The sequence below is a fragment of the Miniopterus schreibersii genome (genome assembly GCF_964146895.1).
Source record: "Miniopterus schreibersii genome assembly, chromosome: 1".
Taxonomy (NCBI): domain Eukaryota; kingdom Metazoa; phylum Chordata; class Mammalia; order Chiroptera; family Miniopteridae; genus Miniopterus; species Miniopterus schreibersii.
In genome coordinates, this window is record NC_138101.1 from 27,327,949 (window position 1) to 27,352,642 (window position 24,694).

The window sequence follows — 24,694 nt, forward strand, 5'->3', positions numbered from 1 at the left end:
CATATTTTTTTCTTGCTTAGTCAATACCAGAAGTCAGCTAAGTTAAAAAAGGCAAGCAAGGAGATAGGGTGACGTCCCTTTCTTCATGGAATAACATGATTTTTAGAACCTTTACACATGCTTTCATGACTACTCACTGATGGGTTCTTCGGAAGGCCAGACTCCGGGCCACAGAGAGCGAGCACGTTCATTAGCTTCTCTCTGGTTCTTCGCTAAGGAAAAGCATTCAAACGTTAGGGTTATTGATAAAGAAGACAGTTTCTCAAGTCTTCATACATATAACAGATTCTTTTATTCCATGAATGTTCAGGTTTATATTCTTTTGCGTACCTGTGATAACTGTGGCCTTTTCCAGCTAACAGGGACCAAGGCATTAGAATTAGAACCAGAGGAAGTAGATGAAGTGCTTCTAGTAACAGCAATAACTTTTGGTTTCCCATTTCTTCCGGCTGCAGTATGCTGATCACCATATTTGTTTCCAATAATTGGTGTCTATGCAGAAGCAAAATGCCAGTGTTTGACTCAAATATTTCAACATAAAATGGTTGATAGTATATGACATTTTTTAAAACAACCAACCAAAAAACAGCATAAGAAGAAAAACTACTTAGCATGCAGTAGATGATATAAAAATCAAAGATAAGATGTTTTTGAAAATCACGAGCATTTGCTTTATTGAAAATGAGTCTCTGAGACTATCAGAGAGCCTATTCCTATTTTTAATATATACCCGCTTTCTTTAAAAACAACCATCTCCAACCTTTTCCCACATGATTATAAAATATATCTTCTTTGAAAGTTCAGAAAATGTAAAAATGATTTTTTTAAAAAATCTCACCATTCAGATTTAATGTCTATTAACATTTTGGTGTTTTTTTCAATGCATGTGAACTGTACTGCAGTAATGTACTTTTGCAAAGATTCAAGGTAGGTAACAACTTCAAAGAGTAAGATATCTGTGCAGCATCTTACTACAAATCTCATGTATAATATTTCCAAAGTTTCAGTAAAAATCCTATCAAGATTCAAAACTCATATTTGGTTTTGTGAACCATCTTGAATTTGCAATCGAAAATAATATTCAAGCTCATCTGCATGTTACAAAAGTCCTTTTTTATGATCTGGTGCCCACTTACCTCCTTAACCTCAACTTCTACCACTCTCCCCTGAACTTCACACACCAGCCAAGCTAAACTTGCTGTTTTTTGCTTTTATGGACCTATGTTTTGGCACATGCTGTCCACTATGCATGGAATATTCACCAAAGCAAACCCCTAGTCATCTTTTTTCCTTTTTTAAAAAAATATATCTTTATTGATTTCAGAGAGAGGAAGGGAGAGAGAGAGAGAGAAACATCAATGATGAGAGAGAGCCACTGATCAGCTGCCTCTTTCACACCCCCCACCAGGCATCGAGCCCACAACTGGGCATGTGTCCTGACCAAGAATCGAACCACAATCTCCTGGATCATAGGCTGATGCTCAACCACTGAGCCATGCTGGTCAGGCCCCTTATCTATCTTTTAAGAATGACTCCAGACTTCCCAGGAGGCCTCCTCTGACACCACCACCACCTCTCAGTAATTATACTTGGACGATTTGCCATGTAATGGTGATCTGTTTATGTGCCCATCTCCCTTACTTATGCAAGGGTCCCCTGGACCACATGTGACTCTTCCCTGTTCCTCTAGTTTATCTCCAGTGTGTATACATAGCAGGTACTTAGGAAATTTTGAAGAAAAAATTGAAATTAAGTATATCAAATTTTTGAGAATTCATATCACTGCTTCAAACAAATTATTACAGCATCAATTTCTGACCTGGAAGGACAGGAAAGCCCAGCTACTCTATCATTTTCCTATGCTAAGTGAGAAATTCTCAGATGATATCAACTAAAACATTAACAATAAACATCCTTTCTATCTAAAATCAATCAAACAAAAAACCAATATGCTCTGGATAAATTCTAATACCAAAACCAAACTGCCAAGAAATTTTTTTCAAATAATGAATTCCTAATCAATTAAAATGTGATTAGATCATCCATGCTTATCTTTCTCAAATCCCCTTCAATACTTGATCCATAACTTCTCTCTTGAAAAATTCCTCCTTTGGATTGTAAAAGACCATTTCAATAGCACCAAGGCCACCAAGATTGGGCTCAATTGCTGAAGAAAAAAATTTGCATTCCCAGCAAGGGTCAAATTCTTTACATGACATTTGTATTAATGTGACACAGTCAGGGGCCCAGGTTTCCTTTTGGACTGGTGGGTCCTGCCTCTGTCTTACCCTAAAATATGGGGCTTCTCATTTCTTAGCTTATTTTAGCCTTGTTGCTCCTTCCATGATTTCAGTTTTCTACTTATACAACACTGAAAACCCTTAAATATTTTTACTTCCACCAAAGTTTTCTTCTAAAACTTTCATATCTGAAAATCTAAATGACTACTAGGCACCTAGGTGAGTATGTTTCTTAGTCACTTCAGAGTCAATATATTCAAGACTGAACTCATTACCCAACCTTCCCTGCTGAGATCTGTCCCCTCCAATTCCCATTCTCTCTGAATAGGACCAACATTCATGCAGTTGTCAAAGCAACTGTCCTTAATCTCTCTTCCTCACTTAGCACCTCTTTTCCTTCCTATCAAGTCCCATCAATGTTCCTCAGTCTTTTTGAGACCCATCCTTCCCTGTCCATTTCCTCTGCAGTGGCCTAGGAACAGTCCAACATAATCTTTTGCTCAAATTACTCTAACAGATTCCTTACCAATTTCCCTCACATTCTCCCCGGTCTAATTTCCATCCTGTTGCCAGATTGATTATCCTAAAATGCAAATCCTAATATTTCCTACTCTAGCTAAAAATCCTTTTAAGAGTTCCTACTCAGGCAGGTGAGATCCCTGTGATCTTGCTCCTGCCTCCCATGCCTTCAGCTTCATTTCTCATCACTCTACCTCCATTCTCTGTGCTCAAGATATGCTGCACTCATTGGAAGTTTCCAGAGTACCACACTTTCTCACAATTACAAGCCTCCACTCACTCATGCTGCCCTTTCTGGGATATAATCTCCCCACTCCAAACTTTCATATAGACATGTCCATCTAGCATTACCTGCCTTTCAACACTCTGCTCAGATCAGGTTAGATTTACATGTACTCCCAGAGTACTTTTAACTTACACCCAGCCAAGCACCGATCACAACTTTTATTTGCCTATTTCCCCATGAGAACTGTAGGCTTCTGGGGAGGCCTTCTCCCCATCCCCTTCCCAATCCCACAGCACCTATCGCAGGGTCTCCTACTGAGCATGAGCTCAGTCAATGCATGTTGAACGAACAGGTAACAATTTCTACAAGAGCATCTGTATCAATTGCTGAGCATCTTACCTCGGATATATCAAAATAAAAATCTAAGGTCTTCCCAGGCAACTCCTTAGAGACGTTATTAAAAATCTTAGTGAAGGACATTTCAGGCGAACCCATATCTCCTCCATAGGTCTTGGGGCTATCGTTGGGTACAACGAGACTTGCAGAGCGAGACACCACCAGTTTTAATATGTTAAGGGCTTCCTTCCAATAAGGACTCTGATTTAAAAATGTAATAAGACATATAAGAGTTAAAAATACATATTTAAGAACAAAAATTTAGTTATACTGTAAATAATGAAAATATTGCTTCTATAAAAACTCTTGTAAATTATTCATTTTTACTTTGAAGTCCTCAAAGAGGATCTGAGTTACAAAAGGAAAGAAAACAAGTTATTATTTGTACTGATAGTTTTATGAGACAGTGTATACATAACAATGCTTCCAAATCATAGTATCTTGCATTTCTCCTAATAAGTGCTTTATAAATATTAGTGTTGGTAAACAAAGGAGTTGTATATGTGAACTTTCTAGATAAGTGAAGTTTATAGTTTTATGACTCTAAATACTTTAAGTCTTGGAGATAAAACATTTGTTAATACATACTTTATACATATAAAAAAAATTTTAAATACTAAAAAAATACTAGATTTTTGTCAATGACCCAAGCCCCAAATAATCGTGTAAATATTGTGCTAAAGTGATGCTCTCAGGGATTACTGAGTTGTACAGGGTGCTTTTTCCCCTACATATATGGTGGCTATGTTTTTTGGGTTATTTTCTGCTTTTCTTAGTTTTGTTTCTACTGAAATAATTTAGGAATAATTTGCATGATAAACTTATATGCAAAGAAGATTAATGTCAAATAAAGAATTTATAATATCTTCCCCTTACTATCTACTAAAAAGAATACATATAAAAACTACTTCTTATTTATGATACCATTATCACATCTCAACCTTGTATTATATAGATTGTTTCACACAGTTGACAATTCTGGGTGGGATGCCATTAAAACAACTAAAGGAAATGAAAAATCTTTCACAGAACTGAGCTGTCCAATTTAGTTAATGACATCTTGATAGAAAGACACCTAAAGCAAAAAATATTTAATAATAAAAATATCCCATAATATTGAAACATTTTAATCATGTCATTGTAAAAAACAGTTTATATTGAACAAAATCAGCATTGTTTTTTTGCTGACAGAAATAGAGGCTCTGGGAATTATAAAACACAAAAACTTCTTCAGGAAGTTCCACAAACTATATGGGCAATTGTGTTCTAAATGTAAAAGATTATCAGGAGCTCAATTCTGTAAAATGTCCAATGTTTGAATAAAGCAGAAGCCACTAATTATGATGACTCATCTGCCAAATATGACCTTGGTTCACACAACATTTAAAAATAAGTGAACACTTTAAAATTAGGAGATTTTAGAGAAAAACAGGTTTCCAGCTTCTCTCTTATTTATTTAAAATGTTTTTATTGATTTCAGAGAGAGGAAGGGAGAAGGAGAGAAACTTTATCAATGATGATCGGCTGCCTCCTGCACACCCCCAATTGGGGATGAAGCCCACAACCTGGGCATGTGCCCTGACCAGGAATTGAACTGTGACCTCCTAGTTCATAGGTTGACACTCAACCACTGAGCTCCAGATTCTTTAAAAAAATGGAAGCTGTGGCCACAATGGAGCTGTACTCCAACACGGCAACTGTCGGGGGAAGCAGAGCTGTGCTGCTGCATTCAGGTGGGGAATGTACATGCATGCAGTTCACTTAGATACAAATCTATGCCCTCTTACAGTTACGTACTGGCCCACGGCGCATGCGAGCTTGTGGTTCCGAACAAAAAGAATATATTTATGTTTCATAAAATAGTAATGCAATGTGGTATGTGCTACTATGGAAAATCCAGCTAAAAGTTTGATGAGTTAACCTCTTTACCCTATAAGAAAAGAAATGTACTTTAGAAAAAAAATAATTACTTGGTGAAGCTTTACTCACTGAGAGAAAACATAGAGAAGACAAACAGTGTCACCAAAGGCTTATTAAGTTTGAGGCATATTTGCTATCAGTGATTTTCAAGGGAATCTAAAAAATAACCTGTATTACCTAACGGAATGGAAAACATTTTAATAATTTTATTATTTTCAGATATGGACTAGGACATAAACTCATTGCTAGCCGAGTATTTCCACTTGCACATTTTGCTTTAGAGAATGCAGATATGGCTGGAGTAGAAATATTATTCTGTGAAGGTTCTTAGAGAGTTTGCTCTCTAATTAAAGTTGTACTCAAAACACTCATCTACTCAGCAAGGCCTTTCTTAACAGATAGTTCAAAGGTGAAATTCAGTACAGACCAGGCTGACATGTCATCAGTTACATTAAACCAAGCCTGACTTTTTAACTTTCTAAATATCTGGTTCTTTTTATCAGATACCATTCAGATTCTGCTTTTTAGTCACTTACATTAAGAACATTATTGAATGTTGTAACTCTCCCTAAAAACATGATTTATGGACTTACTACTTCTTTACTCTTGGACATGTAAGGTGCTTCTGGTTTTTAATGATTATAAATCACTTTGAGATGAACACTTCTAACCTAAGTTTTGTGGTCACTCACCTGTACATATTTGCCAATAATCTTGATGATCTCCAAATTAAACTGCTTGACGGGGGCAGCAGAGAGGTCAATGTGACTCAAAAGACTGTAGATGATCTGTAGTAGGGACTGCTGCATACTGGACAATCCTTTTTCTAACAGCTAAAAGTAAAAATTCAACATTTACATTTATCATATTGAAAATATAATAGATTTAAGCCAGGAGTTTACGGTGAGATGATTAGAAATCTACAGACGAATAAAGGTAAAAGGTAAAGTCTATTATCTTAATCTTAGTGTTTTCTTTTACTTAACTAATTTAATTTAACACTATTTATTTTAGGAAAAGAGAAAAATCACTATACCACCACCACTAAAAAATAATTATCCACAAGCTATTCACACCAGCCCCTTATTAGCTATGTGATCTTGGACACGTTGCCTAACTTCTCTGAGCCTCTTGATTTTTTAAAATAAAACAGTGATACTATATACCTCTTAGTGTTTGCAGGATAATTAAACGTACAGTTTTAAATACATGTAACTCACTTTAGTAGTGTTGTAATACTTTGATAATTATTAATAATAATGCAGCAAGGATAATTTACACTAGTAAGAGCAACATTGGGGGCAAAGTGTTCTCTCTACAGAGTGGACAAATGTTGCCCATGCGTGATACGTAGTAAGTTGTACTGTGCCAGGTCCAGACCTTAGATCCCAATGACTGGTGCTCAGGGAGAACTGGGGCTACTTCAGTGGTGAGCTTTATGGTGGCACAAAGTAAAGCTGGCCTAAGGCACTTAAATTCAAAGCTGATTAAGGAGGTTAGGACTGGTTTTATCCTGGCTTTTGTCTTAAAGGGGTAGGTATGAGATGAACTGAGAGACTTGTGTTCATTCAGGTTGAAAAGCTGCCAGGCAGATAGCTCACACTTCAGCCCTCTTAAATATAAAGCTGATGGGAGCAAACCTATCGAAACCAACACTTGAAAATTCACACCACTCCTGAAGCATTTTATGACAGTCATCACCAGTCACGTAGCTAAGTTAAAGTGTTATGAGCAATATTTACAATGTTCATTGAGTTATGAATAGTCTTTTAAGTTTACACAGAGTTTTAAGTTTAATTTCTAGAGGTCAACTTTTTTATCTTTTTTTTTTTTTTTTTTTTTTAAAATATATCTTCATTGATTTCAGAGAGAGGAAAGGAGAGGGAGAGAGAGAGACAGAAACATCAATGATGAGTCATCGATTGGCTGCCTCCTGCACGCCCCCAACTGGGGACCAAGCCCGCAACCCGGGCATGTGCCCTGACCGGGAATCAAACCCCGATTGCCTGGATCCTAGGTCAAGGCTCCACCGCTGAGCCACGCCCGGCCGGGCTAGAGGTCAACTTTTTTAAAAGGAAGGTATGAGTTTATTATAAGCTGACAAATATTTTTAGTGACTAGGAATTTCTTCCTTTTGAGGTTCTCTTTGTGGCTAGACACTCAGTAATTTACTAGGTATGAAGTTACTTCCTCAACAGATAAATATTAACTCTTTATGCTGTTCTAGGGCTACTTTGAAAAAAAAATTCTGTTTTTAGCTACCAAAATATTTTAGATTAGGAAGCAAATGTATCATCAAAATAAAAAATTCCCCAGCAGGAATGCCTCTGCACACTGTTTTATTCTAGAAAGGATTTCACGGTCAAGAACTAATTCTTTAGAAACAAATATTATAACCATTTTCTAGGATCAAGACCTCTAAAAACCCATTTTGCATTTTTTTTTTTTTAAATATTTATTGACTGATTTTAGAGAGAGAGGAAGGGAGAGAAACATCAACTTGTTGATTCTTTTTTTCTTTTTTTTAAAAAATATAATCTTTATTGATTTCAGAGAAAGGAAAGGAGGAGAGAGAGAGATAGAAGCATCAATGATGAGAGAGTCATTGATAGAGCCTGCAACCTGGGCACGTGCCCTGACTGGGAGTCGAACCCCGATCGCCTGGATCCCAGGTCGACGCTCAACCACTGAGCCACGCCCGGCAGGGCCCATTTTGCATTTTAAATAAAGTTGAGGTTTAATTTATTTTGAGTTTATATCACTTAAGGACAGTGAATGTAAAAATAAATACTGAAAATAGAAAAAAATTTTATAAAAACTTCCTTTATACTTGAAAGGAATGATTTATGTTTCTTTAAAAAGAGATGTAATCTATATTCACTCTTAAAGACAATTTAAAGATCAGTATTATGCTTTTAGAAATAAGTCTACTTAAAAAAAAAACCCTCCCCCCTTTTTGGTAAATTTACCTCTGCAAGATAAGTCACCAGATTAAATGTAGTTTCTGAGAAGGAGTCGTGCAAGTATCGACATACGACGTTGATCCAGTTGGAGCAGTCTCTGGAATATGTGTGCGTGCTGTACAAACTCATCATGTGCGCCAGGTTCACAAGGGTTGGGCATTTTTCTTCAGCACAAACCTAAAAAAAAATAATAATTTCATTCACCAAAATAAAGATGCAAGTTTAAACCTGATTTCATACTAAACATATTTAATAAAGTAATTTAAATGTATATGTTGAAGTTCAATGCATTTCATTTCAATACAGCAGAAAAGTTAAGCAGAAGAGAAGAAAGGACAAGATGTTAAGAGGGTAACAGCAGGTAACGTGGAGAGATGATTAATACGTCAGATTCTTCCACAGGAGTTAAACAGTATGGCTTTTTTTCAGTCTGACGCTCTGTAAAACTGTCTGTGGTAAAAATCCATGCATGGTTCTGTAAACCTTGTATATCATTCTGTAACTTTTGTAAAAAGAGTTCTGTTTTGTGAAATCTACACAGGCTCCGAGTGGGATCCTCTGGGAGGTTCTGAGTGGCAGCACCAAAGAAGTGCTTTAGTCTCAAGCGGCCTGAGGCCTCAGGAGAGCAGTAGCTTGCAAAAAGCCTCAGCGTGCGTGATATATTCCAAGGACTTCACTGGCCCCTGCACGTGGACCTCAGACTGCTCTTCAGGAAATCGCCTAAGCTCTCCAGGTCCTCGGCCAGTCACTTCCAGGCACCTCCAAACTGCACGGGACCTGGACACCTGGGGGCCGCGCTGACCAAACGCACCTGCTCGGTCCGTTTGTGCCCGAAGCTAGAGGTGAGGATGTTCCCCTGACCTCCTCCGGGGGACACGGGAACAGCAGACCTGGAAAAGGGCCACACGACTCTGCTCTCTCTATTGTAGGAAGGGTAGCCTCAATTAAACTTATTTTAATTTTCCTTTTTCTGTTTTCCTCACTTATTCTTCCGTCTTACTGATGCTTTTGTATGTACCTGCACAAACTGCCTCGAGCACTGAGTAAAGAAAGGAGCCTGTTACCTTTTAGACTATCAACTGTAATTTCAGCTTTCAAATGACTCTGACTTTGATTTTGACTCATCACGTGGATGTGACGACGGGAGAGGCCTGAGATACGAAGGTCCACAGGACTGTGCAGAGACTAACACAGCACCTTAGACACAGTTTTATAAAGGTCGTTACAACCAGCTTTCATGCAGTAGCCTTCTACCCATAAAACCAGCACCAGGAAGGAAAAAGAAAATTTTGGTTGATATTTCTTATTGGTATTTCAAAATATAATGATTTATCATACTATTTAAAAAATCACATCATTTTGCAATTTCACAATTGGTTATTCTTCAGGAAAAATTTTTATAGTTTAATGACTCTTTCCTGAAGACTACGACATTCCTATAGAATTCTTATATTCTTAAAGAGTATTTTTTCTCCTAAAGAATGATTTTTAAAACCTGTCTTTAAAAAGGACAAAAGATCTTTGGACAGCTGTGCGGTTTTATAATAAACCAAAGGCCTTAGGCTTACATTGTAATTACCAGGTTAAAATCTGATCCAGAAAGAGTCCTATAACAAGTGTTTATAGCATACTGTTTCTCCCATAACAAAGAGCTAAAAAGGACATTTGTCCTAAGTGTTGTCTCATTTTGAAATTCTATGCTCTCCAACAACAGGAACAGTAGACCCAGAGATATCTGCATAATGAGGAAGCACATAATGGCAGAAAATTACTCTCGACAGTTGAAGTGAGAGCATAATTAAGAAACAATTGAATCCACATCCTGCAGGTTGCTGAAAGCATGCAGATGGAACCTCTGTGTGCTTCTCAACAGGAAGAAGACAGGCTTAAAAAACGATTTGTGACTCATGGAAAGCCATATATTTTATTTCTTTAAAAAAAAAAAAAAGGTATTTGGGATTTCCTGTTCTTTGCCTCAAATTATGACAGAGGCGGCTTGACATTCAAGGAGCTTCCACACACCCCTGGCAGGGCCTGGCCGTGCTCCTCACCGAACCCAGCACGTAACAGGGAGTTTATTCAGCACATTTCAGCTGAGACCTTTCAATGCTCCTACTTCCCTTACTAGGGAGTTTCTGCTTTTTGTTTTCTTGAAATCCCAAAGTAAGCCAATATACTTTTCCCCCCTAATATTTTCTTTCTTACCCCTCATAAAGAAAAAAACCCCTAAAACCTCTTGTTTACATTTTTCTAATGTGTTGTTAGATTAAAATGAAAATTGTTTTAATAAAGTATTTCATATCACTTTTCGACCTCATTAATGCAAATACATTTTGTTGGGGGTTTTTTAGGCAAATAATCGTTTTCAAAACTGAGATATGTTTCCATTAACTATAAGAATGACTCTTCTTTTTAAATACATGCTTTTCAAATAATTATGTTCAGGATCTCTCCTTATCTACTTTATTTAGGAATTTAATTAAAAACGGAATCCACAGAAAAAATGGAATCCACAGTATTATTTGATCAAACATTTTCTTGTCATTTATTAAGTGTCATCTATCAAGACAATGAAAAGGCTCTTCCTCGTTACTGGTAAGGGTTAGTTGGGCCAGTAGTCTTTCCCACTACTCCCGCACCGAGATCAATTTGCACTTACCAGTGCTGACATTCGGGCCATGGACAGGTGGTGTTTTATTTGGCTATCTGCGTCCTTGCTCTTTCCATTTCCTGCTGTGCTACTTGTTGACTGAATTTCAGCCTTTTCTTTCTTTTTCCCCCTCATTGCGTATATAAAAGATTCTTTCAGAGGCTATCATATGCTTGTTACCTTCTGATTCAAACTTCTCTGACCCTTCTCCCAGTGTTAGTTATCTTATTGACACTGCTATTTGCTCACCACCCCCAGTTCACCTAATTTCCTGTTGTTGGTATATTACTTATAAATTTATGTAACTCCTTCTTATAACTGTTTATATTTTTAGTCTGAAAAGCTTTACTTCTAAGACTGAATGTGACCAAAAAATAATAACAATTATGAATTGTTAGCAGAAGGCAAGAAATTATTAAAAATATAAAATGTCAATCATATTCTTTTAAAATTAAGATTAAGAGCTATGGCCCGGCCAGGCATGGCTCAGTGGTTGAGACTGGGATCTAGGAGACCACAGTTCAATTCCCAGTCAGGGGCGTGCAGGAGGCAGCCGATCAATGCCTCTCATCACTGATGTTTCTATCTCTCTCTCTCTCTCCCTCTCCCTTCCTCTCTCTGAAATCAATAAAGATATATTAAAAAAAAAAAAGATTTAGAGCTATAACACTTGTAAACAAATGCTAACAGATCATTTAAAGATAGCTACATTTCTATTTGAGAACTGTCTAGTGGGAGGGGAGGAGCCAAATGAGGAAGAAAAGAAATGAACATACAGAGGGCGAAATGAAGAGAGTATTAAAGGGAAAAGGGCAATCATAAAGAGAGACTCTCAGAACCCCAAAATATATTCTGCCTTCTTCTTCCTCAGGGCCTTTGCACATGCCATTTCTGCTACTTAGGAAACTTTTACCCTCAGCCCTGCTCTGTTTCTTCCCCAGGGATCTTGCCCTGGTTATTCCTCTTCGGCCTTCAGTGTGAGCTGCCACGATTTCCTGGAGGGCTGCTGCTCCATGTGCCCCTTGCGCACTTGCCCTCACTGCGCTTACCAGACTCCACAGCGATCGTCCACTTCCTTGGTTTCATCCTTGCTCTAAGGCCCACAGGAGTAAATATCCCATCTGCTTTATTACTGTATTTCCAGCACCTAACCCAGTGTTCAGTAAACATTTGCTAGTGAATAAATGAATGAGTTAGAAATTGCCAGAAAGGTAGAGGGTAAAGTAGGGAAATGGAGCAGAAAAAGACAGACTCAGAGGAGTGTTACTCTAATTAAATAATTTTATTCACTGTCATTTGAGTGGTTGTAACTGAAATCATTACTATATAACACCTTTATATGCATAAAAAGAATAAAAACTTAGATGTGAAATTCACAAAGGAAGTGACAGTAAAAAAGTCCCCCCCGGAGGATAAACTCTAGAAAAATTTCCATCCAGTGTTATCTTTCAGCATAACATTTGCTTACCTTTGCTATTCGGCTAGCTGTTTCTTTGCAAAACTGAGTTGGGTTGTCAAAATGCTGGATTAAGTGAGGCAATAAGCAAAGGATGTTAAGAGGAAAGCCTATAAAAAACAAACAAATAACCAATTTTATTGCACATCATTTTAAATGCTAAAGGTATTTTTTAATGGTTCACAGAAACCATTTTCTTTTTATTTCCCAAGTGTAGGAGTGGTTCTATGAACATTACCTGACAGCTGGGAAGGATCCACCAGTGAGTGTTTGGAGACAGCGATGAGTTTACTGAGGAGGTGCACGGTCATTTCTTGTGTAGACACTGAGGTAAAACCCTTGAGGAAGAGCTGCTGAAGGCCTGGAAAATTATTCCATTTCAATTTGCTTTGTACGCTTTCAATCTTCTCTCGACTCTCTGATTTATCCAGAGGCAAATGGATAAGCAGTTTGTTGAGAAGTCTGAGAGCCAGGAGGTATTCATATTCATAATCTGATTCTAAAAGCGATGCTCCTATCCAAAAAATGGTGGCCATCAAGTTGGTAGGCTCAGTAGTGGACTGCACATCATATAACCCTCTCTCTCGCAGAGAGGACAGGCTTCTAGTCCTCGCTAAACTACTGCTATGGTTCATCCGTCCATCCATTATATCCAGTGTGTTACTCCGCCGCCGGTCACCTCTTCGGTCACCAATTAAACTTAATCTCAAAGAGTTACTTCTTGCATTACTGTTACATCCCAAATAACTGCTGCTATTGATGGGACTTGTGCTTAGATTGAGTTGTCCAGTGCTTTTCCTGTTAGCTGCATACTTGTTTCCCATTACAGGATCATGATATGAGGTTCTTTAAAAAAAAAAAGATGAACGCATGCATAATCATTTCTTTTGCTGCATTAATTTTACTCTTGAAAACACTGAAAAACAGTAACTGCTACCAGGGAAAATAATTCTTAAGTGTACCTGCCTTTGCTTAATGAAATCTGAGTTCTTCCCTCCACATTAAAGCAGAAAGGACAACAGTATCTTTCCTACTGTGGCCAACTGTTTCCTTGAGTTGGATAAGGTTTGACATGAAGTGAAAATTCTGCTGTAGTAATCACACATAACTCCAGCCTGGGATTCAGCAAACGTTATGTCCAGCATACCGTTAGGACCTCATCTGTCTTATCCCCAGAATGTCCCAGTGGCCTCTTTCTGTCTATATACACTCTTTCCAAAAGAACCAAGCTCAAAAGTTAGTTTCTGATTTCTCCTCCCCTACATTCAATTATCACTGACTGAAAAGTAATTACAGAAGACTTTTTGTATGTGCCAGCAGTGTGCAAAATGTGAGCAATATTTGATAAAATCTACCGGGAGGGTAGTGATGTATAAACAAATTGATCCATTTGTAGCCTGTTAATTGCTGTTATTAAAATATAAAGAAAACTCTGTAAGAACCCAAAGGATAGAAATAATTAGCATTTCCCTGGGGGAGTAAGAAAAGCTTAGCCAGGAGGTGACAGTTGAGATGGGACTTGAAGGATACTTCAATTCAGTCAATTCAGGGTCTGCAAGGAAGAGAAAGGCTCCAGAGGGAGGCAGCTCCAGGGAGAAGAAACATATGTGGAAGGTGTGAGTCCCGAGGGGCCTGGCCTGCTGGGGGGACAATGGGATGCCAAGAGTGGCAGGAACGGAGCTTGTCAATGAAGCACATCTCTGACCAGGACACAAGAGGAACAGCATGGCCACTTATTAGCTCTGTGACTTCACACGTCCTCACTGTCTAAGGCCCATTTCCCACTGGTTACCTACCCGAGCTCTTGAGTACTGTTCTCACTACCAGTATTAGAATAATATAGTTTCACAGTTACACATATTTAGCCATTGAAGTTCTATATACGAATCTACAGGTTGCCTGGTTTAAATTCTTACTGAGAAAGGGCAGAAAGAAGATCATAATGCTTCATGGTTTCAGCCAAAGTATCAACCGCAGATTCCAATGTGAGAAGAAGCTCAATCACGAATCCCTAGAAAAAAGGGCAGACTCGAATTAATTATGCTCCGGAAAAAAGGAATCGCAGTGTGCTTCTCAATGAGATTTAAAAATAGGACAAACTCCACATTAACATCACAAAATGATTAGACTCTAAAGCAACATGATCTTGCTGATTGATGAAACTCATCAAATTAATGGCATAAAATGATTATAATGGCACCACAAATTGCTTACGAGAGAGATCTAGGAGCCATCCTCGTTTCTTTCTCTCACGTCTAAATTAAATCTTTCAAGTCTTGAAAATATTACTTTTAATATATCTTAAATCTGACCCCTTTCCTCTATCTCCACAGCTTCCCTTAATCTAAGCTACCACCACTTCGGCATGGACTCTTATAGTATGTAGCCTCTTACCCGACACCCCCTTGCTTTCACTCTTGCCCCTCTAAGGACTCTACCTAGTCCCCAGAGCAAGTTTTTGAAAAGCAAATCATTCCCATCACCCTCATCTCAAAACCTGTGAGTGGCTCCCCATCCATTCAGAGTAAAACTCCCCTCTCACCAGGGTGTACAAGGCCTCACATGATCTAGACCTGCCTACCTTGTCAATCTCCTGCCTCTGGATAACCCCATCCAATATATGGGAGGCCATGATCCATGTTTCTCTCTCTATCTCATCAATGAAAAAACAAACAAACAAACAAACAAAAAACAAAAAACATATCCTCAGGTGAGGATTAAAAAAAAATTACTCCCTCTTTTCCACCATTCTTTAACCTGTTACTCTACCTTATTATTATCAGCATTTATCACTAGGTAAAATTGTGGTGTATAATCCTGATGGATTAGAGGTTTATTTCCCCAGTAGCATGTGAGCTCCAGAATGCCAGGAACCTGGTCATCTTCACTAATGTATCCCCAGCGTCCAGGACGGTGTAACAGAGACTTAGGTTCTCTATTGCAATATTTCACTAAATTTATCTTAAAAAATGAAATTCAGCATTCTACCTTATATTTAATTGCCTTCTCTCTTTTACCTTTATCTCTAATGTCCAGGGATGTGTGTGTGTGTGTGTGTGTGTGTGTGTGTGTGTGTGTGTGTGTGTGTGTGTGTGTGTAAAGATAAGGCTTTCTCTAATAGGCACTAAAGTTATTAAATATTAATCACAAACCTTTGTTAACATCTGACATTAATAATTCTCCATGACCACGATCTTACCCTACCTGTAGGATCTATATTTGGCACTAAAGTCCTTGACTATAAGCAGACCATCAACAACTGCTGAAGAAATTTAATGGAATACCTGTGCATCTTCTCCTGGATCCCCTACAGTTTCTACAAGTCGGGAGAGAACGTCAGAAAGTGTAGCTGCAGAGAGAGGCTGCTTTAGGGCCCTGAAAATCTGAAAGGACCTCCCAGCATAGTGTCGAGAAGAACAGGAAAGTGCTGTCTGCAGAGCGACTTCACTAAGATGATGTTCCAAATGAATTCCTTCTGTGAAAAGAAAGGAAACAAGTAGGTGGTTCTTGTTTTCCAGAACATAGGGGTCACAACCAGAGGCTCACCATCTACCACCTGGTCCTTGGCAAACCGGAAGGCACTCCCATCTTATGAGTCAATTTGTTTTCTTTCCTTAAACTCTATTTGCACTTAGATGACTCCTCATTCTGATCTTCAAGTCACCCTTGGGAACAGGGTTTCTCAACCTTAGCACTACTAACATTTTAGCCAGATAATTCTTTGTTGTGCAGTATACAATGTTCAGCAGCATCCCTAGCCTCTGTCCAACCACATACAGTAGTAACCACTTGCCCCTGCCCCCCAATTGTGACAAAAATGTCTCCAGACATTGCCGAGAACCACTGCTTTAGACACCCTACATTTTTACTACAGTTTTCAGAATGTTTTAAATTTTAGATCAGAGATGCCTGTACCTATATAAAAAAGAATTTTTAAGTTTGTCACCTCTGCATATGTTCTTTAATGTAATTTTTTCTCTTACACAATTGTATTCTAATTTTATGATGCCATCATTCACGAAACTAAGCACCCCAGAATCACAAGCAGCTTTATTTTTAAGTAGTAACTTAATTTTTCTTCAAACAAAAACAAACCTGTTATCAACTTAAAAAAGAAAACTTGTCTAAAATCTTGAATTTTAAACGTTATCTATTGTCCATTTTTTGCTAAACATTACCAGAAGTTTTGACACCACATTAAAATATCTCCTGGAAAGTAGATATTATTTCAAATACTGAAAGATACCTGCACTTGACTGCTTAAAGATAGAAACCACGTGTTTCAGGAATGCGGTTAACTGCTCGGCACTCTTTATGCTGGGATTCTTGGCAGAAACATCCTCATGGTTCCAAAGGGGCCCTCTTTTTCTGAAAACAGAGAACAGATATATTTCCCTTGTTTAACTTATATTAACAGTTTTACTCATACTGGCCTAAAATACCCCTTTGCAATGAGAAAGGATCGTGCTTGAGTACATTGAATAGTGTGTCAGAGTCGCACCGGCTACTATTCCTACTGCTGTACATGGATAATAATGGGCGGTGCAGGCAGAGGAAGGCCCAAGTCATATATAATTTCAGTCTGCCACCATGACAGTCATACTTACGGGGAGTAGGAAAAGATGACAAACTTTGCCAAGCGAGAAGAGTATCGGTTACTGCTTCTGTGTTACAGGCCAAAACACTGCATTTGTAAAGGCCAGATGGCATTTAGATTGTAATGCAAAGAAATTCATTTACTAGTGAAAGCTACAGGGACCGTTTAGGGCAGAATAAGATCCTGTGGATTCTTTCTTTAAAATGTCTTTGTACTCTCCAAGCCACCACTTGATTAATGAATTCAGCCCAAAGTGCCCTGAAAACCTTTTCGGTGGCCGCTGCCTCCAGTCCCTCCATCCTATACGTCACTAAGAGGATGATTATCTCAACATATTTGTGTCTCCCACCTTTCAAATTCAGCTCAAAGGTTTTCAATAACGTCTCCTTTCTTGAAAGATAAAAGATCTAGCCCTGCCAGGCATGGCTCAGTGGTTGAGCATCAACCTAGGATCCAGGAGATCATAGTTCGATTCCCGGTCAGGGCACATGCCTGGGTTGTGGGCTCACCCCCCAGTAGGGGGCAAGCAGGAGGTAGCCGATCAATGACTCTCTCATCACTGATGTTTCTATCTCTCTCTCCCCCTTTCCCTTCCTCTATGAAATCAATAAAGATACATTAAAAAAAAAAAAAAGATAAAAGATCTATAACCTATGGCCTAGGCTTCATGGCCCTCCAGCTTGAATTCTCCCAAGCTTTCTTGTCCAGAAACTTTCCTCAGTGTTGCAGCCAGACTGGATCACAGTCTGTTTTCTCATGCCCCGAGACCTTGCTCTTGCTGTGAATACCAGTCCTTCTCCTCACCCATGTTTCTTCTTTACTTAAAGTGTCAAGCAAAGAGTAGACTACAAATAAATATTTGATAATTGACTAGTAAAGTAGCTAATGAAAGTGGGATATGTATTTAGACAATACAGTATTATCTTTGGGTACTTGGTATCTAGACACAATTAAGGCCTTTCTCAGGTATAGTGGTGTGAATGCAAAGAAAAGTCAAGTCTTTGGTGCACCATAATCTTACTAATATTGCACAGCACAAACGGTGTATTTCTAATCAATGGCACTTCAAAAAAAAATAGGGTTCCCTGTAGCTAAAAGAACTTCACACATGGATGTTGCCGGATGGTAAGAGGTCCAACTATTACCTTGAGGTAATGAATTCCATGAGGGTTTTGACTTTTCCATCCTGCTCTACTGAGATGTCAACCTCGTTGAGGAGAGTGGTGTGCAGATGGGAAATGGCCGAGCTGTTGTTTCCTAAGCTGATACTAGAAGAGGTAGAACTTGAGCTAAGCCCTGAGTCAGTCATAGGGGAGGGCTGGTAATCAGGTATAAAATCACTAACACCTGCTGAAAGAGAAAGCCGGTTGTGAATATCAAACCTTAGAGAATCTCACACACTATTGACTGAATTGAACTACTGTTCCTTACAGATTACAAGGGACTCAGAGCTCCTTCTGTTGGAGCCTTATAAACACCAAATTACACCAAGTGAGTTTTTTGGGAAACATTATTTCACAGCCTGTTATTAACTGTTTGGATTTACTATTCAGTCTTCGGCTGCCATCTGCCGACGAAAGGTGAAAGTGCAGTTTCCCAATATTTCAGTGTATTTCAACATTTATTAAGTCAGTCACATTTCTATGATGTGCACTGATTTTAATTTCTTATGAAAAGGGTTATATATTTTCTGATTTACTTTCTTAAAGAAAGACAATTTTAAAGTCTATTTGTAATATTTATATTATGTCAATTATTGAATATTTTAAAGGTTATGACTAATGTCCGTCTTAAAAGGAAACTTAAAAACAAACAAGAACAACCATCTTTTAAATAAAGATGCTTTAACATAAAAAGGCACCAAACTTCATTCCATTCCTCTTTTAATCATAGAATTAAAGGTTAATAAATTTCCTAATTGTTGTTTTACGAAGTATAGGGTATTAAGTACATAACATGGTTTTAACTTAAAAAGTAATTTTGAGTTTTTAAAAACAAACTATTTTCTAGATCATCTATTATTAACCTAAGGATACTGATGAGTGGAATAAATAAATTATGGCTATTAGGAAAGAAGTAAATATAACTTTCAAAGTAAAAACTAATTCATATCAACAGTGAAATAAATTTTATATTAAAGTTTCATTAATTTGGACCTCACTGCTTCAAAATGAGTGATTTGAAACTTAATATATACTTCAAAATGTATAACTTTTTTTTTTTTTTTTAGTTAAGGAAATCAAGTTTAATAAAGATGTCTGAACAGGTAATACAATAAAAATGTATAACATTGCCCAGCCGGGCATGGCTTAGCAGTTGAGCACTGCCCTAGGATCCAGGAGATCATGGTTTGATTCCTGGTCAGGACACATGCTCAGGTTGTGGGCTTGATCCCCAGTCGGGGCGTGCAGGGGGCAGCTGATCAATGACGGCTCTCTCATCATTGATGTTTCTCTCTCTCTCCCTCTTTGAAATCAATAAAGATATATTAAAAAAAAAAAAAGTATAACATTTTAAATGCAGTAAATATAATCAAGTGAATAAAAAAAAATTTTAATGTGTTCCTTTGTCAATTTTTCAGATCCTGATATTGGGAGGGATCTAATAAAAAGTTCAACATCTTTTTCATAACTAGTGCTGAGTAAATTAAGTACTCTTTCATTATATCTTCAACTTACAAGTTCAGAACTTAACATTTCTATGATGAAGATCCTTAAAGGCAGCAAAGACTAAAACACCCCAAACTGCATTCCTTCTTTTACTGGTCAATAAATAATGTCAATGGTACTTAAAATTAAAAAACTACATTTAAAAAACATACTCTAGTATTTCAACTTTTATTTATTTGATTTTTCTCTAATGCACAATTCCAACTTAATGAAGTGTGATTCCTCTTTCAAACAATACATTTAAAGCAAATACCTGTGAAAGTATAATCTAAGTGTGCAGTCTGTTTGACTGTAAGCACCCTGGGCTCATTAAACTCCTTGTTCCTGAGAAGGACAGAAGCAACAGTTCGGATGTTACTGTTGGGTCCCATTACTATTAATAAGTGCAGAAGCAGGCGTTTACAATGTTCATACACCTCAGGGTGGCAGTGATCAAACCCTAAAAGGAACAGTAGAAAATGATCATCAGTAAAGAGAAATAACAAGAATTCTTGCTACCAAATGCATCCTTTAAAAAAAAGGCAGAAATTATGTAAAATATTTTGTGGAAAATGATATGCCACATAAAGTTTTTTATTGGCCTATAGTTTGTGCACACTTTTACAACAGCCTACTGTCCTATAGAACTGGGGAGAATCAAGGTAAGTTTTCAATAAGTTTTATGTCCAAAATGTAATCATTTTAGAAATTAACTACTCTGTTACATAACACTAGCTGTAAATGAATTTTAAAAAGGCAAATGTCTATTGTGCCTAGCACACAATAGAAAGTCAGTAGATGCTTGATTATTGAAGGAAGGAAGTAATACACATATAAACGTGCGTATCAGGAAAACTCAGGAGAAGATGGCTATCTTGACACCAATCCTACAAGCATGAAAGGTACTGCCGATGCGACGGGTCCCACATATTTGTTGCAGAAGACACAGTGGAATTTCAGCTGTAATAATCAGACTGTCCACAATCCAAGTCTTTGGGGAAACACTTAGAGCCCATTTCAATTTTGCACTTACTCTGCAAGTTTCCAACCCCAGAGGTAAATTAACTACTCTTGCAACGGCTACAGAATTTTTCCTGCTAGAGGGCCTGTGTATCTGTGTGTGCAGTGGGTGAGGAAGGGGGATAGACTTGCCTGTGGCTAAAAGAGACTCTAAGAACAACCCCACAAGACCACAAGCATCACAGTAACAAGTGTCATGGAAATAGCACGGAAAAAATAGAAACATACACGTCGCAACTTTGTTAAAGCCATACTGTCTTTCAGTTATCACAGAAATATAAAAGGAAGGAATTAGAACCAAGTATTTTTTACCTATAAAAACTGCATGAAGAAGAAGATGGAGGTAGCCTCCCCATTCCACCTTCACGCTGTGGTCAGTGATCAGATCGGTCAAAAGAATCACCGCTATGTTACACCTGCGACAAATGAGTGTTATCAAAGTTTCACTACAGCGAACTTAGAGAAAACTGTATGCAGATCACATGAAGACTTTAATATTGCATTTTATGAAAAAAAAAAACACCCCACAACTTCTCAAGAAAAATTGAGGGAAAGAAATACAGCCGAAGAAACTGTTAAGTGATAGTTTTAGGAAAAAACCATCTGCTAAGGGCTTCCTGAAGTCAAGGGCCCTAGTTTCTTCATCTGCAACCCTAAGACCTGGCACACTCCTTGCCACATAGTAGGTGTTCAATGCGTGGTTGGTGAATTAATACATTTTCAAGGAATGCAGTAACTGCTCTCCTGTGATTCTGTTAAGTAAAATTCAGTTTAACTCAATTCAAAATAACAGTGCCTACTACCATAAAATCGTACTTTTCAGATGTAGTAACTGGGTCCCAGAAAGGTCAAGTAACTATGCCAGACACCCAGAAAAGCAGCAGCACAATTAGATTGAAAAATATTAATTGTATACAGATAGATTTCTGAGTTTTGAGATTTCTTAAAACCTGAACACATTGATCTAATTTGTTGCAGTATCTAAAGAAAGATTGCTTTAATCCTGTGTTGTCAGATAGCATCAAGAAAGCTGAAAGTGTTAAGCAGAATTTGGCTCGTATGAAATAGGAATGACGCTGTAGTCCACCTGTGAAGAGGTAATCCAGGTGATGACGTTTCAGGCAAGTAATCCACCAGTGGTGACCAGCAGCCTCCAGCTGGTGGGAAGGGTAGTGGCTCTCCTTGATTATGCTCCATCACTTTCAGTCGCCAATTAGAATAAAGTGGCATTGAGTCACCTATCAAAATAAAATGATCTCATTTTCTACACCATCTATTTTCTGCCAATATAAGCAAACTCTAGTAAGACACCAACTATTTATAGCACTGGAGAGTGATAAAAATAATTTCCCACTATTTTGACATTTGTTTGCTAGGGAGACCTGGGTATAGATATTAACAAATTAAGCAAATCAGAGAGAGAAAGAGATACCAATTGAGGTTCCAGCCTTTATGTCAAAGGAAACTACATTAGCACTTCCTGTGATTCCATAATTGATGTCCAAGCCACGTAACCGCATTACAGGTGAAGCTGCCTTGTGACAGGGCCTCTGGTAAGTTACTCAATTCTAAATTTCCTGAGATAGGGCCAACAAAAACCCATCTTAAAAGGAAATCTGCTTTCCCCACAGTGGGGCTGCAGGGTGCGGTAAAAATGCCAACAGGAAATGTGAGTTCTGTGTGACGTGGGTAAGTCACTTAACCTCTCTGGACCTCAGTTCCATCCTGTGCCAAGTGAGGAGATTGGACCAGAACATCTTCAGGGTCCCTTCCCAGTCTGAAGGCTTGTGCTTCCATCCGACCCTACCTTAGTGCTTTAGTGAACTTGGGTAGATTACTTCCTTTGCAACTGCAAGGGAGAACTCCCTAATAAAATGGGAATCCATGGAGAAAGAGCAAACCTGTTTTAAAAAGCAACCTGTTTTAAAAAGCAACCTGTTCCCAGTGTCTGTTCCATGATGCTCTTTGAGAACTAATTCTTAAGTTCCTTCTAATTTATCTACAGGAAACCTGGGCTTTTAAAACAAATTTTCCCCACTTACACTGTTTCTTAAAATCCAGATTATTTCAGATTATGTTGGAACACCACTAGTGGCAGTTAAATACTCTTTTTAAAAACAATTTACTGGAAAAACATATTAGCATTAATATAATTAATAATACACCTTGCCATTGTAGTTATAAAAGAACATTTGGAATGTATTACTTTTTTCTTCTTCATAAGATCCTCCAGAGCTGCTACTGTATCGAGACTCTAGTCTGTGATGTTGACGATTTAAATGACTGTTTAATCCACTGTAGATGTCTAGGTGCACATAGCTACGGGAATGATTATTGTAGTTAGTCACGGTTCACAGTAAGACAGTATTTGTACTTTACGTTACACTCTCTACATTTAAAAAAAATCACAGTACACAAAATATTAACAAAAGTTTACCATAATATGCATTAATTTCCACCTCACAATTCAAAAGCTTAAGCTTTTAAGCTAATTGTTTCTACCTGAAGACTTTTCTTAAAATTGTTGTGATGATAATGTTCTGGTGAAACCTGTTTTATATAAAACAGGCAGAGTAAAATATCCATTTAGAAGTTTCAAAATGTAAGCAACACAAAAAGTGACTGACCACACTCTACCAGTTCATCCCTTTGAGCATATTAGAATCTAGCACGTCAGCATCTTTAATGTTGAAACAGTCAAGGTGAAAAATTTCCAAAATGGGAATATATTTTTCACTAGGATTCTAACACAATGAATATACATGCCAATGCAGAAATCATTGTTCGTTCTGATGACACTATCTGTCAAACTGAAAGGCTGATGAAGGACTGATGTACTTACCTCTCTTCCATGCTCTCTTTTATGGGCTTATTATCAGGATTGCCATCTGAGGGAGCTACCATTGTATTGCTACTGGAAGTAGTTCCTGTAATAAGAAATAAAACAGTATCTGTGCATTTAAAACCTGAGATAACTCAATAAGAAAAGACATCAAATACAGATGTCAAAACTTCATTAAAATGGGAGCGAAGGAATTTTAAAAAAGGAATGTGCTTATAATGACCAAGAAGGAAAGAAGACAACAGCAACAAACATTTGGATGCTGAAAGACAAATGGACAGGAAGTAAATTAAGTGTTAAGAAGGCTGAGTCCTAAGCTGGTAGTAGAGGAAACCAAGAAGCTTCCATATCTATACTGCTGAGTCTCCAAAAGGCTAAGAAATTAGTGGCATCAAGTACTGCTGGAAGTAGGAGTTGAAGGTGGTGCGAACAACGACAGAATTGGTTGAGAATCTATTGCAGAAGTAGTTGGTCTCCAAGATCTATCCCCCTGTCTCTCTCCACTGCTAGAAGTCTTTTCTGATGAGACTAAATCAGAAGATTTCTGGACTAGGACACCATGTCCAATTGAGGGAGGAAGTATTTCACTGAGAATAGGGGCATTACATGAAAACATATATATATATACTAAAATTTGAGATTGTACTCCCTGCAATATTCTTACCCCATGGGACTACCAGAAGGCTTGAAGACTACGTTGTGTGTAATATGTGTAACGATGGATTATATGTATTTGCACACTTACACATATCCCTACACCCCCTATGTGACTAGCAGAGTTTTGTCTGGGAAGTCTGATTAATCCAAGAGAAAAGACCTAGACACTTGCATCAAAGAGATCATCGTACAACAAATGACTAAGTCAACCAGTTCCATATATACCTACAGAACATCCAGTCAACCTCTTAATACCCTACTCTTTACGCAAAGACAGACCTAGAACTCATAGGCTTTTGAGGAAAGCTTTTACTAAGACAAATCAAAACAAACAGCAATATAGAGAAAATACGAACTTTTACTGAGAGAAAACTTTATCAGATATGGAAATAGTTCAATCATGAAACATGAGCAGAGCATTACTAAAGAAATTCTAATTCTAATTCTGTGGAATTAAACACATTCTAGAGGAAATGGAACATTCAGTAGAAGCATTATTAGAAATCCCCTAAGAAGGTAGAAGAAAAAGGCTGAGATAAAAATAGATGACAAAAAATACA

General features: G+C 37.8%; 1 protein-coding gene across 10 annotated transcripts in view; it reads right to left on the reverse strand.

Annotated features, from left to right (window-relative positions):
• Nucleotides 1-24,694, reverse strand: part of FRYL (FRY like transcription coactivator) — a 232,288-nt gene that overhangs the window by 29,106 nt on the left and 178,488 nt on the right. For 9 of the 10 annotated variants that reach the window (XM_081118984.1, XM_081118983.1, XM_081118981.1 and 6 more), the window contains 16 exons: nucleotides 23,478-23,562; nucleotides 22,842-22,954; nucleotides 21,723-21,873; nucleotides 20,948-21,051; nucleotides 19,890-20,075; nucleotides 18,113-18,317; nucleotides 16,617-16,738; nucleotides 15,655-15,845; nucleotides 14,287-14,381; nucleotides 12,609-13,216; nucleotides 12,383-12,480; nucleotides 8,271-8,441; nucleotides 5,994-6,134; nucleotides 3,385-3,582; nucleotides 331-492; nucleotides 138-212 (listed from right to left, as the gene is read on the reverse strand). In XM_081118984.1, coding sequence (XP_080975110.1) covers nucleotides 138-212; nucleotides 331-492; nucleotides 3,385-3,582; nucleotides 5,994-6,134; nucleotides 8,271-8,441; nucleotides 12,383-12,480; nucleotides 12,609-13,216; nucleotides 14,287-14,381; nucleotides 15,655-15,845; nucleotides 16,617-16,738; nucleotides 18,113-18,317; nucleotides 19,890-20,075; nucleotides 20,948-21,051; nucleotides 21,723-21,873; nucleotides 22,842-22,954; nucleotides 23,478-23,562 — 2,705 coding nt within the window. The remainder of the gene's footprint in view (nucleotides 1-137; nucleotides 213-330; nucleotides 493-3,384; nucleotides 3,583-5,993; nucleotides 6,135-8,270; nucleotides 8,442-12,382; nucleotides 12,481-12,608; nucleotides 13,217-14,286; nucleotides 14,382-15,654; nucleotides 15,846-16,616; nucleotides 16,739-18,112; nucleotides 18,318-19,889; nucleotides 20,076-20,947; nucleotides 21,052-21,722; nucleotides 21,874-22,841; nucleotides 22,955-23,477; nucleotides 23,563-24,694) is intronic. The other variant, XM_081118980.1, reaches the window with a different exon arrangement.